Below are 14,377 nucleotides of genomic sequence, written 5' to 3' on the forward strand. Positions count from 1 at the left end.
GACATAAGTTTGTGTGTTGAGTAGGTTTCTTTCACGTGACACCAGTAGTTCCCAATGAACTAGAGTACTACAATCAAAGATATAGTTATTTTGATAAACTATATAGTTAGTTTGATTAACCATAATAATCCATCGCTTAAATGGCTTATAAAAAGATATATACACAACCACCACCACCATCACCATCACCATCACCATCACCATCACCACCATCACCATCACCAACACCAACACCTGCACCCCATATGATTATCAAGATGAACTACCTACCTCTTTGCAAATATTCTTTGAAGACTTAGAACTACGGCTTAAACCCTCAAATAAAGCAAAACATACACAGCTGCTAAAGTTACTAAGAGCATTCTTTAACCTGATGTTGTTCTCATGAATAGTACTTTTAATGTCATCAAATTTGAAAAAGTCCTTGGGTTTTATATTTAGGACAAGAATGGTTCCTCCATATACTGTAGAAATCTCATGGGATGTAGAGTCAGAAGACTGAGTTCAAGTCTTAGCTCTAAAGAACCACACTGGGAAACATTTTGACCTCTCTGAGCAAGGATTTCCTTTTCTATAAGATGTTAGGAGAAACAAATGACCATTGTTAACAGTGTTTTATTATTATTTATTCTTGAAAATCATGAGATGAAAAAGAAAGAGCAAAGGATTTGCAGATACAAATTTGAGTCCACCTCTTACACTTTTTACTTTTGTGTAGAGCAAGCTTTTTGAGTTCCTTCATCTGTTAAGTGGGGATGATAATTCATACATGTTGTTAAAAATACCCAGCAAAGTGCTTTATATGTCTAGTCACTTAATAAATATCTCTCCTCTCCTGCGCATGGGGAGGAGATATGATACACTTAAAAAAAATCTGAAGCTTTCTTTAAAAGTCTGGCTTAAAAAAGAAACACTTTAAAATTAGCCTTTTTAGCTTCTCCGGTAGATTTATGTGTTTACTATGTTAATCTATGAAAAAATTGAAAAAGATTATTTTACCTATAATATCCACAGTGAAAAACCAGGGAGATAAAAATATCATTAAATCAGGTATTTTGGGGGAAGATTTTTATTTGAAAGTTATTTCTATATCTTGATAGTTCTTTGTAATTGCAGCTTGTTATCAATTCATCTTTCTTTCTCTTCCTTGCTCCTTCCCTTCATTACAATAGGCTCAGTCTGCCCAACTTTCTCCGATATGGCCTCCTTTTCTTCTCTTATTCTCCCAGCTTAACTGGAGTCTTATCCCTTTGCTTCTATGGTTCTCAACTTACATTATCGCTTGGCACTCATCAACATACTACTCTGATGTAGATAACTGAGCAGCATAATAGTTCACTCTTAACTGAAAGGTTTTTTTTTGTGTTAAAGACTGCCTTGTTCATTATCACTTCCCACACAGTAGTACAGTGCCCTCTTTAATAATAGTTATATGCAATTAATTACTCAATAAAGATGCATATCCAGCTATAATGTTTTTACCCAGATTATATAACTTTAGAACTTAATTTCTTACATTTCTCTGATTAAAATGTGTCTGTACCATCTGATATTTCTAACTAGTTTGCATCAGATATTGCCACTAAAATATAAGATCTTTAAAATCAAGAAGGCATAGTTTACATATCTGTTTATATTTATCTTTCCATTAGCTATTTAGTATCAAATTTTATTTTATTTTTAATTTTTTAAAACTTTATTTATTTTAGAGAGAGAGAAAGACAGAAGGAGGGGCAGGAGCAGGAAGAATCAACTCCCATATGTGCCCTGACCGGGTAAGCCCAGGGTTTCGAACCAGCGACCTTAGCGTTCCAGGTCGACATTCTATCCACTGCACCACCACAGGCCAGGCTAGTATCAAATTTTAAAATGAGCAAAAATCTCTTATGTGGATTAAACTAATGTTCTATAAAGTCATTAAATTTGGCTTTTATAGATTCCTTTTAACTGGGGCTTTGTCACATACATGATCTTTTTTTTGTGATAGGGACAGAGAAAGACAGAGAGAGAGGGACAGATAGGGACAGGCAGGAGGGGAGAGAGATGAAAAGCATAAATTCTTTGTTGCGGCATCTTAGCTGTTCATTAATTGCTTTCTCATATGTTCCTTGACTGGGGGGGGGGGGCTACAGCAGACAGAGTGACCCCTTGCTCAAGCCAGTGACCTTGGGCTCAAGCTGGTGAGCCTTGCTCAAACCAGATGAGCTCGTGCTCAACCTAACAACTTTGGGGTTTCGAACCTGGATCCTCCTCGTCCCAGTCCGATGCTCTATCCACTGTGCCACTGCCTGGTCAGGCACATATATGTTCTTAATAATGGGTGATATGATTCAATAAGAAGAAAAAGAAAGCTATATTTATTAAGCACCTATTTTGTGTAGTTCAAAACACTAAGTGCTTTGTATTTGTAATCAATATTGACTTGTCTCCTCATATAATAGTACTTAATCCAGATTCAAAGAATGATAGCATCCATGGGTAAGTTAATATAATTTACCTGTTACGGTTATGTTTTCTGTATCCCATCAAAATATATCAACTGGTTGATAACAATGTTTTCCAAATAGAGTCTGAGTTTGTAGGCAGTGAAATTCAAAGATACTTCAATTTTTATTGGCAAAAATTACGTATACTGCAGCCATCTAATGAACTAATAACACTGATGTCTGTATCTTTTATTATACAATATATTTGGCAAAGCGAATGTTTTTGGAATCTTTTGAGTTAGTAGAAGAATAAATAGACTCCTACATCTGGATCAATGTGGTCTGCAGCTTTGTTCTGATTTCTGTATCTAGTGCCAGGTATCCATAACCTGGGCTGGGGTATTACTTTGGTAAAATAGATCTTATTACTTATTCTCAAAAGAATGCCCTATTTCAGGACAATGCTATTGTTAATGGAACTTTGATTTTGTTGACCAGATGCCAAGAATGTTTTTAAACACTCTGTTATCCTTCCCATCAATTTAGATCAACCAGACATACGTATGTGAGAAGTTTTCTGAATTTTTCAGCAATAAAACTAAGATGATGAAAGCTTTACTTCCCCTTAGATATCATCCAGTATTGTTAACCAAGTTGTTTTCGTTCTTTCTTTTTTATTGTTTAAGGCTGGAGCATATTAGTCTTGTGATACTTGCCAACATTCGATGACATCATTGTTTGAGACTCACCATATGTGTCTTTGATCCCTGCCCAGTAGGTACTTGGCTACACGCCAGTTTGGCACTTATTACATTACAATTTTGATTTTTTCCTTTGCTTCTGATTCTATCCATGCTGCCATCATACAGACTCATAAATAAGCATCTTTGGGAACAAAGGGACTCACAAGATAAGCTGTTTTAACTGAACCCTTTTCCCCCAAGGACTTGGCATTTGAGGGGATTGATATTGTCATTCGGGATTGACTGCTCTCTGGAATACAAATTCTTCCCCATCCTGTTTTTGAAAACCTTGGTTTAGGATATAAGCAAAGCACAACTCTGTAATTTATTGTTGTCATTTTATACAGATAAAAGAGAGAGAATGAAGGGAGTGAGTATAAAGAGTATGTGGCTTCAATTTAGTTTTCTTTCTGTAGATCAATAGAGATATCAGAACTGTAGTGTAAGATTCTCAGCTTCTCTAAAATAAATTTAATGTTCTTAGTTCAGTTCAACATGTCTTGGTTCCTACCTTCACTTTCTTAGAAGGGATAGGAACTCCAGAATATATTGGAAAAAAATATCTGCAAATACAATAACCATAGAAAAGCTTACAAGTTAGAATTGTGGTAAATATTGTACCTGGAACTAATACAAAGTAACATTGAGTGTAAACTGTGGATGAGAATATTAAAAGGTGCCCAGCTCTCTTCCCAGATAAGTGAAATCAGCACTGCACTATGGTGGTGTCTTTCAAAGATAAAAGAAGTGCAGCAGAAAAAGGGGAGAAGAAGAACAGAGAGAGACAATGGATGGGCCCAAGATGTTTAACATTTCTGTTTGACAGATCAGCATTTGGATGGGTGGTTAAAGAAAAAAGGGAGTCAAGAACAAGTCAAGAGAGACAGGTCAATTAGAGTGTTTTGTCTATAACTTAAAAGTGACTTAAAGTCACTAGAGAAAAACAGAAAATTTAGTTCCTTTTAATTTGAAGTGAATTTTTGTATCTTCCTGTTTGAATGATTGAAATGCTACGAAATGCAAATATCTTAGTCCTATGATACAGTGAGAGTAATATGGAGTGCAGATCAGAATATAACTCTAATCAAAGTTGTGGTTTGTAACAAATGATTTTTTTATTGTTCTGATAAAAAGCTTGTGTTTCCTAACCCATCATACTGGGAGAGAGAAAGACATTGCCTACCACATCTAGAGCTTTTTAGATTTGCAATAACAAGAATGGATATTGAGAAATTTCATTTTAATCATAAAAACAGGTAAAAGGTACAGTATACTACCTGTTCAAATTTAGGCATTTTAAGAATTTAGGATTAGGTTTAACATCAATTTGTACTTTCCAGCAAAAGCAAATCTATTTTTACTCCCTTTTAGTTCTAAGATTAAACATTCTTAGATGTTAGCTTTTATTATTGCTAATAGTTTTCGTATTTACAAGAATTATATTAATTTTTTTTTTTTACTTTATAGCGTTTATTTCATAGAAATGCATTTAAACTGTCAAAATATTTTCAGTAAATGGTGATGGATGCTGACTTGACTTGGGGTTATAAACACACAATAAATACAGTGTACAGATGATGTGTTGTAGAATTGTGCACCTGAAATCTATATAAATCTGTTAACTAGTATCGCCCCAATAAATTTAATAAAAAGGAAAAAACCCACATATTTAAATATTTATAAGATTTTTTAAAAACTGCTATACCAAAGCAATTAGGATATATATTTTTTTAATTTTTCATATTCAGAAACAATTAAGCAGTAAATTTTATTTTTTATTATTTTATTTTTTTCTCAGTAGCAGAGGATCATACAATTTGGCTTATCTCAGAAGTCATATTCTCCTAAAGTTTAGACTTCAATTTTAACTGTCAAATTTTTATTTATTTTTTATTAAATGAGAAGGTAGCAGAGAGACAGACTCTCTCATGTGCCCCCACTGGGATCCACCTGGCAAGCCCTCTACAGGGCGATGCTCTGCTTATGTGGCGCTGCTGCTCTGTTGCTCAGCAACCAAGCTATTTCAGTGCCTGAGGCAAGGCCATGGAGCCATCATGAGCGTCTTGGCCAACTTACTCAAACCAATGGAGTTATGGCTGTGGGAGTGGAGAGAGAGAAAGAGAGAGAGAGAGAGAAAGAGAGAGATAGAGGGGGGAGGGGTAGAGAAGCAAATGGTAGCTTCTCCTGTGTGCCCTGACCGGGAATTGAACCCAGGACTTTCACACGCCAGACCGATGATCTACCACTGAGCCAACCAGCCAGGGCCAATTGTCAAAGTGTTTTCAAGTTTTGAACGACTAGACTACATTTTAGTTACTTTGCCAAATTACTAGAGTTCAAATTGGGTACTTTTAACTTCATTCAAATTGCATGTTGCATATTATAGAATTACTACAAGGGGAGAAAAATGGTACAGAGTATTGATGCAACCTGTATGTTGTATTTCAGCTGCGGTAGAAAAATAACTATTGAGCTCTGCTGAAAACAATATATAATAGAGACTTAGGCCTGTGAATATATACTATAAAAGTCATATTCAAATACATAATAATTGGATTTTTTGATGCTTTAGAGAGCGTTAAAAGTATTGATTAATTGCATGGCTTTACTGTGACAGGTCAGAGCATGTTCTCCACAGAGACTATCTGTGGTCAAAGCTGTGAGAGGTCTAAGATCCCCTCAATCCTCCTTGAATTTTTAGTGGTGTTCCACCAAAGAATCCACAGTATATCTCTCCCATTCTTTGTCTTTTTTTTTTGTCCTTAATCCCTGACGTGTATTGCTAGTAGTATCCTCACCATGCTCATCACCCAAACAGTAATGATGGTTTATTTACTCTGGGTGTTAAATTCCACCTATGTGTGTTTATACTATATTTTACAATATAATCGTCGGACCCTTTCATCTGGTTGTACAAGTGTGTGTGTATAAGTGAGCTCCTGATTTATATTTGCGGCAGCAACGTATAGGTGGACTGCTATCCCTAGCCATGCACGTGTGGCTGCAGAAGACTACTCTTGATGAATATGTCTGTTCAGTTGCAGGCTGTTGAACCCACTGTGAAGAGCTCTCAAGAGGCTGGATGTGATTGATGGAAGTGTGCTTGGGAGGGAGGGAGGGGCAAAGAGGTGGTGTCTGGCAGGACCATCTTCCCAACTGCCTCCCCACCAAGATCACTGCTATTCTAATGTCCTAAGATTTCTTTCTTTTTATTTTAAAGATTTTATTTATTGATTTGAAAGAGAGAGAGAGGAAGAGAAAAGAGAGAGAGAGAGAGAGAGAGAGAGAGAAGTCAGAGGAAGAGCTGGAAGCATCAACTCATAGTAGTTGCTTCTCCTGTGTGCCCTGATGCAGCAAGCGGGGGTTTCTGAGGACCTCATCCAGATCAACACTTTATTCACTGCACCACCACAGCTCAGGCATATGATTTCTGTCAGAATTTTCAGTTTGAATGAATTTAGCCTTTAGGGCTTCAATAATTCTGTGCCCTATGTCACTTAAGCAACTCAATTCCATTTTAGTGCTTAACTTGTCAGACCAAGTTATTACAACTTACTGATTTACCAAATTTTCTGTGGCATCTCCCTTGTATGTCACAGATATGTATGCAATTTTGTACCTTCACTATTTTCTTTATTAGACTGGTGGATATATGGGTTTTAACCTTGCAAACTGCCTCACAGTATTTTAAAAATGAGTTTATTGTCATCAAGCATCAACTCAAATGAATTCAATGCTCAACAAATCTACAGTGAGTGCAAAAGGCTGCAGCTGGTAATGAGCAAACTCACCAACACAAAATTCATGCCCCCTTCCTTTTATTTAGACCCCTTTCCTGCTCCATACGATCTGAATCAGGTGAGAAGTCGGTAAGGGGGTGTGTGCAGATGCAGTCAGCCCTGCGTGCTAGCTGGGTGCCGCGTGGAAACTATGCCACACCTGAGCACCCGCTGACCCAGTTCTTGCCTCTCTTCTGCGGGTTCTGGTGTTGCGGGAGTCCGCACAGGTAGCGCCCGTGCCCGGAGCGCGGGCACACGCGGCTCTCCGCCTCCTCGGCGCCGCCGCAGTGGCAGAGCGGGGCTGCTGCCCGCCGCCCGCGCACGGGGAGGGCGCGCTCCCGCGCTGGCGCAGTTTCGCTGCGCGGTGCCCGCCCCGCATCCCTCTCCTGGTTCCCAGCTCTCGAAGACTGCAGGCCCGGCCCCGCCATGGGGAATGTGCCCTCCGCGGTGAAGCATTGCCTCAGCTACCAGCAGCTTCTCCGGGAGCATCTCTGGATCGCGGATTCAGTGGCAGGGGCTCTCGACCCCGCGCAGGTACCACCTCGAGGCCCAGGGTGTCCCCACCCTCTTGCAAACGGCCAGCTGGCCTCTCCCCTATTATGTCACCTCTGTTCCCCCGGGCCCTTCCTGCAGCAGTGTGTCGTGTTAGGCCTCACCGCGTACAACATCTCTCTGCTGGAAACATGTAGACCCGCCCTACAGATCAGACCCAGCAAAATCCCTACCTGTGGCCATTTGCAGGTCCCCTAAAAGAAACTGTTTCTTCGGGTTTTTCCGTTGGAAGAGATGCATTATATAATATCATTTGTAGCTGTAGGCAGCCAGCCAAGAATAGTGCCCTTATTTTCAGTTCCCTTCTTGTACTCTAACAAAGAGGGCAGATTTGCCAGAATGTATGCAGAAAAAGGAAAGAAGCCAACATAAAAGGTTAGGAAAACATGGCAGGATGAAATTATCCATCATATCATTAATTATCCCTAATGTGGTTATGCTTCAACACACTTGAACAAGCTTTGGAAAAAAATGGTAGCAAAAAGCAATTTCAGACCAAAATTTAATTCCATGTAATTCCTGAGAGCCCATTTTTAAACAAATGCAACCTAATAGTATCCACATACATGTGATTTAACGCATTCTCAACCAGAAATGGCAGGTAAATGTAGAAAAAAATATATAAAGAAATTTACTTCGCTCTTAAAATTTTAAATTTCAAAAAGTAGTAACAGTGTTGCTACGTGAATGTTAAAACATGGCAAAGAGGACGAATACTGAGGACTTAGCTACCACTTCTTTTGAATTTTGCTGGATGCGGAGAAAGTTGATTCCTGATTTATCTTGTGAACAAAATAATAATTTGTATTATAATATTTTAGTAGGTAAGCATAATTTTACTATGTGGCTTTAAACCAACTATTCTAATGTAGGTATCAATTTTCATATGGTTTTACATTTGGAGTATTCTCAGTTCATTGTATCAATATGTGAAATGGTAATCTACAAATTGTAGATACTTGACTCCTCATGCCTTTGAAAGATAGCAGGGCTATCTGACTCAAAGCCTCTTCCTAACAATATAAGAGCAGAAAAGTTATTTTTTATCTTCTCATAGGTTCACGAGTCTTTCTACTTAATTTTCCTACATGGTGATTTGATCTTTTTATTTTAAAATAACTTTTCTCTTAATTTTAATATTCATTTTGTTACAGAATCAATTAGGAATCCTCACTTTTTTTTTCTTAATTAAGAGGAAGGGAGATAGACTCCTGTATGTGCCTAGACTGGGATGCACCTGGTAACCCCCATCTGAGGCCGATACTCAAATCAACTGAGCTATTTTCAGTGCCATGTGCCAATGCTCAGAGTAGTCGTGCCACTGGCTGGGAAAGGGGAAGAGGGAGAGATGGGGGAGGGGTGAGAGAAGCAGATGGTTGCTTCTCCTGTGTGCCCGGACCGGGGATAGAACCTAGGATGTCTGCATATCGGCCGGTACTCTATCCACTGAGCCAACTGGCCAGAGCCAGAATCCTCATCTTTTTTCCCTAAATCTGAGACTTTATATCACATTTGTTGCTGGGTTAACATTGTATTTCTCACTCCCTACCATGTTCTAATTTTGTGGGTTTTAGGGACAATAATCGAAGCTAGGCTGCTACATGAAGGTGTCTACTTCGTCCTGTAAAGATGTAGAAGCTAAGATAATTGAAAATGACTAGGATGACTAATAAGGAATGTGAGGAATAGGATTTTGATATCTATCAGCCTAATGAAGGCTTTTTGTTCCTTTTTGAGAAATAGGAATGCCTTCTTTAAATATTGCCTTTATATTTTCTAACTGCTTTGCCTGGGAAACTCTTGTTCATTTCTCAAACATAACTTAACTATCACTTCCTTTGACCAGCTCTTCTATTGTACTTTCAGAGTTAATGCCTCATTTCTGGGCTTTTACAGCATTTTACACATAATTATGTTTCAGTCCTGTCTTGTCCAGTTTGAATTCACAGTAGCATTGACACTCGACCCTTGACTCTGAAATGTATCGCCTTCCTTGGCAACTGCTTACTAACACCCTGAGTGCTTTAAGCCCTACCTTTCAGGTTCCTCAGTCTGGAACCAGTCTGGCTCAGTGGCTTCTATCTGTCTAAACGTAGCTTCTTTATGCCTTCTTATCCACACTCACAGTTTCAGTTACTATTAGTATATCGGTGTCTTCCAGGGTTATATTATCATCTCTCTCTTAAGTTTCAGTCCAAATGTTTAGCTACTCTCTTGACATTGTTATTTGGCTATCTCAAAACTAATTCAAACTCAACTTTTCAAAATTGGATTCATGTTCTCCCCATAATATCCCAGACCTTCTCTACTATTTTCTACCACAGTTCATTCATTCCTGCAGCCATTAACCGAGAGCTCCATATTCTCATTTCCCCACATCCAATGTGTCACTAAATGCTGCAATTTCACCTTTTGAATTTCTCTCAGATCCATCCATTTTTCCAACTCTACTTTTACTATCAATTTTAAAACGGCATTATCTCTCATGAACTCGTAGACTATTTATGACAGTCTTTCTCCAGCCCTTGATGTAGCTAGTTGAGAGATATTCTCTGTGTTGAATAGAATCGTGCTATTCCCCCTTTTTCACAACCTTCTGTGAATTGCCTTAGCTTTTAGAACTGAACACCAACACTTTTAATGTGTTCTCCGAAGCTTCAATTGCTCTTTTCACTACCTCTCTTGGCAACATCATCATAAGCGTTTTTTTCTACTGTTCTTTCTGTTGGCAACACAGTCCTTGCTTGTTTTCCTCTCTGGTAGAAAGATTCTTTCCAGCTAATTTACTTCTCTTCATCCTTCAAATCTCAACTGAAGTGTTCGTTCTCATCAAGTCTCTCTGATTCTCAAGGCAAGCAGCCTTGTTATCATATATTGCACAGTGCGCTAATCTTTATATATAATATACAATTATATCATTATCTTTGTGATTATCTGATGTTTAATTTTCTTTCAGATTCTAAGCATCATATAAGTATGGAAAAAAAAATCTACCACAGGATTCTCAGCATCTAAAAGAATGTCTACTTTTTCTTTTTTTTTTTTTTTTTTTTTTTTTGTATTTTTCTGAAGCTGGAAACGGGGAAAGACAGACAGACTCCCGCATGCGCCCGACCGGGATCCACCCGGCACGCCCATCAGGGGCAACGCTCTGCCCACCAGGGGGCGATGCTCTGCCCCTCCGGGGCATCGCTCTGTCGCGACCAGAGCCACTCTAGTGCCTGGGGCAGAGGCCAAGGAGCCATCCCCAGCGCCCGGGCCATCTTTGCTCCAATGGAGCCTCGGCTGCGGGAGGGGAAGAGAGAGACAGAGAGGAAGGAGAGGGGGAAGGGTGGAGAAGCAGATGGGCGCTTCTCCTGTGTGCCCTGGCCGGGAATTGAACCCGGGACTCCTGCACGCCAGGCCGACGCTCTACCACTGAGCCAACCGGCCAGGGCTGACTGTCTACTTTTTATAGCCAATAAATACTTGCTAAATGAACAAATGAATGAATATTTACCCTTTTAGGCCTTCAGCATCACATGCTTATGGAGAGCATGAATTTCTTCTTAGCACTTTTCAGGGTTCAAAGCAATGATTAGTATATTACAGTACAATGATAAATATTCATTAAATGAATGCTAGAGTGATGGAATGAATAAACGATGTAAGTAAAGTCTGGTCGTAGTGATGGATGATAAATATTATTACTGTTTGTGTCTTACCCTTGCATTTCATAAAACTAGTCATGCTTTGATGGGGAGAAGAGTTCAAAATGAATTCTGGAGGCTGTGAAATGCACCTAATTAATTGTTCAGTGTCAATCTGCACAGGAAATCATGAACAGAACCTCTGTGATTTAAAAAATAATTTGGTTGAAGCAAATCCCATAGGTAAGAGGGAGAGGGAGTCATGGGGCGGGGGCCAAGGGAGTGTAATGGGGGCATGTTGTTGGGATTTAACAGTGTCATACTGAGGGGGACACTTGAATCCATGTTAACACAGTTAATTTAAAAAATTAATACAAATATTAAAAAAGTAAAATAATTTGGTTGCAGTTGGGACAGACAGACTGTAATTTTGAAAGAATCATGTGGTAGACAGTAGAAGATTATAAACCTAGACCCTATTCTGTGATTTTGTATAGGCAGTTACCCTAGCTAGATCTTAAATTTTCTGTTTGCACATTGGAGATGATAATGTATCCCTGATAAATTATTAGGATGTAATTAAATATTGGGTGTTTATATGTGTAAATACACACACACACATTTGGGGGTTAACAATTTATTACCCAAATAAAAAATGTGTCAGTGTGCACGAAGACTTATACTACCACAGCTCCGTTAATTAAATTCTTTGAGTCTCTAGTTTTTCTGCTAAAGATGTTGGTTTTGTAGATTTCCTTAATAGACTAATAAGTTAAAATTAATCATTCTGTGGTTTAAGCTATCTTTAAAGGCTTGTTTTATTTTTGGTTTTTGTATCATTTAAAATGGGTATGAAGCAGGCTTAATTAGTATATTTTAAATTTTGATTATATTTAAGTTTCTTAGTATAGTAATCCCTTTTTTGACTTCCAAGTGCTGCTTAAGCTGTAACTAAATGTCTTCATATATTAATACCCCATTGCACGTATAACATTCCCAAGGATTTAAATTCTAATACAAACAGTATTTCAAATGTATTAGATTTATATAAGCAAAATTGTAGATTATGAGATTAAATTTAAATTTCTTTTACATCCTATCCAGATCCTTTAAGTTACATTTGCTGTCAGCAAAAATTATGATTCAGAGTAAAAGATTTGGTGTTAAAGGGTCTCTGGAATTTACCTAAATGTATTATATTTCTGCTTAATCAGAGAATAATGTAACTATAGACCTTTCAGTTTGTACCTATACAGCTGTAAGTCCATTTACTAAATATCTTAGAATGAAGAGGGGAGGAATTTTTAACAAGAAACCACATTCCGCTGTTTGTTTTGTTTGTCTCAGATGTTCTTTGTTTCTTTTCTCCCCCCGCCCCCGTTTTTTCTTTTATAGTTTCTTTTGAAATTATGTATTTTTATTATTTATTTTCCCTTTGCAGAAATTTGTTAGTTATATACCGATTTTATGGTATTTATAGTTGCTATGTCAACACACAACCTTGATTTCTTGATATATGAATTAGTACTATTACAGCTATTAAAATGCAAATATAGGCCCTGGCCGGTTGGCTCAGTGGTAGAGCGTCGGCCTGGCATGCAGAAATCCCGGGTTCGATTCCCGGCCAGGGCACACAGGAGAAGCGCCCATCTGCTTCTCCAACCCCCCCTCCTTCCTCTCTGTCTCTCTCTTCCCCTCCCGCAGCGAGGCTCCATTGGAGCAAAGATGGCCCGGGCGCTGGGGATGGCTGCTTGGCCTCTGCCCCAGGCGCTAGAGTGGCTCTGGTCGCGACAGAGCAACGCCCTGGAGGGGCAAAGCATCGCCCCCTGGTGGGCGTGCCGGGTGGATCCCGGTCGGGCGCATGCGGGAGTCTGTCTGACTGTCTATCCCCGTTTCCAGCTTCAGAAAAATACACACACACACACACACACACACACACACACACAAAAAGCAAATATAAACAACTTCATTTACTGCCTTCTGCTTTTCATATTGTTGTGTATATTCTCTATGTAGTATATTAAAGATATGTAAATATATATACATACATACACAAACTCTCAATAAACATTTATATTTATGCACATATTTTTCTCTCCCTTATTCTTTATTCTCATTCTTTCGTCTGAAATTCTTTTCCATCAAATAGAAGTTTTTGCTTTATGTTTTCTTTAAAAAATTTTTTTTTCCAGATTTTACTTTATTGGTTTTAGAGAAAGGAGAGAGAGAGAGAGAGAAAGAGAAAGGGGTGGGGGAAAGAAGTGTGAATCATCAACTTGTAGGTATTTGCTTCTCAGAGCTTGCCTTGACCAGGGAAGCCTGGAGTTTTGAATCAGTGACCTCAGCATTCCAGGTGGATGCTTTATCCACTGTGCCACCACAGGTCAGGCAAATTTATATTTTCTTTAGTCAAAATTCTGATCAATTATTTCAGTTTTTCTTTGTTTGAAATTAAATTTATTTTGATACACATGTATACATATATAATTTGCATAAATATAAATGAATATTGGCTATAAAGATATATATATTTCATATAAAGAATTAAAATACATGACAGCTATAAAAAATGCAGATTTCTCAACAGATACAATGAAAGCCAGAGAAAGCTGTGAGTCTTATTTTTGATTCTTTGCTAAGAATGTCTCTGGGTCTCTTTTCATTGTCTTTGATTTCCAATAGTATGACTATGCTGTGTCTTGATTTATTTTTCTTTGTATTTGCTAATGGTTCATAGCACTTCTTGGATCTATGGCTTGATAATTGTTTGCTTTCATATATTTTGGAGATCTTTCAATCATTTCTCTTCAAGTATTGCTTTTGCTTCTTTTTCTGACCCTCCCTTTGGGCCTATAGTTTGAAGAATCCCAGAACTTTCCCTGCGCCCATTTAGCTTGCACGTCATTGCTTGATTTTTCACTCTTTCTTTTCTCTGTGTTCAGTCTGAATGTTTGCTTCTCACCGGAATGTTTTTTTCTCACCTGTATTCTATTTCATTAATTCCTTTTTCAGCTTTCTCTACTTTGCTGTTAATGTAACTTATTGAGTTCTTAATTTTAGTTGTATTTTTGTGTTAATTTGTTTCTGTGTGATTTTTAAAACCAGTTTTTAGCTCTCTGTCACAATTTTCTATCTTATCATGAATACTTGAACATTTATCAGAATTATTTGAAATTCTATGTCTGATAACTAACTCCGATGTTCATATCTCCCATGAGTCATTTTCATGAATCTTTCCTCCTGGAATA

General features: G+C 38.1%; 1 protein-coding gene across 5 annotated transcripts in view; it reads left to right on the plus strand.

Moving 5' to 3' along the window:
- HMGCLL1 (3-hydroxy-3-methylglutaryl-CoA lyase like 1) overlaps window positions 1-14,377 on the plus strand; it is a 323,420-nt gene that overhangs the window by 128,381 nt on the left and 180,662 nt on the right. Inside the window, exon 1 of one of the 5 annotated variants that reach the window (XM_066359173.1) lies at window positions 7,307-7,482. The exons of the other annotated variants lie outside the window; for them this stretch is intronic. Within the exon in view, the coding sequence (XP_066215270.1) occupies window positions 7,375-7,482 (108 nt within the window). The 5' untranslated portion in view covers window positions 7,307-7,374. Of the gene's footprint in view, window positions 1-7,306; window positions 7,483-14,377 lie in introns of those variants that run through there. 5 annotated transcript variants of the gene reach the window in all.

Source organism: Saccopteryx leptura, chromosome 1, assembly GCF_036850995.1.
Source record: "Saccopteryx leptura isolate mSacLep1 chromosome 1, mSacLep1_pri_phased_curated, whole genome shotgun sequence".
In the NCBI taxonomy this organism is placed as follows: domain Eukaryota; kingdom Metazoa; phylum Chordata; class Mammalia; order Chiroptera; family Emballonuridae; genus Saccopteryx; species Saccopteryx leptura.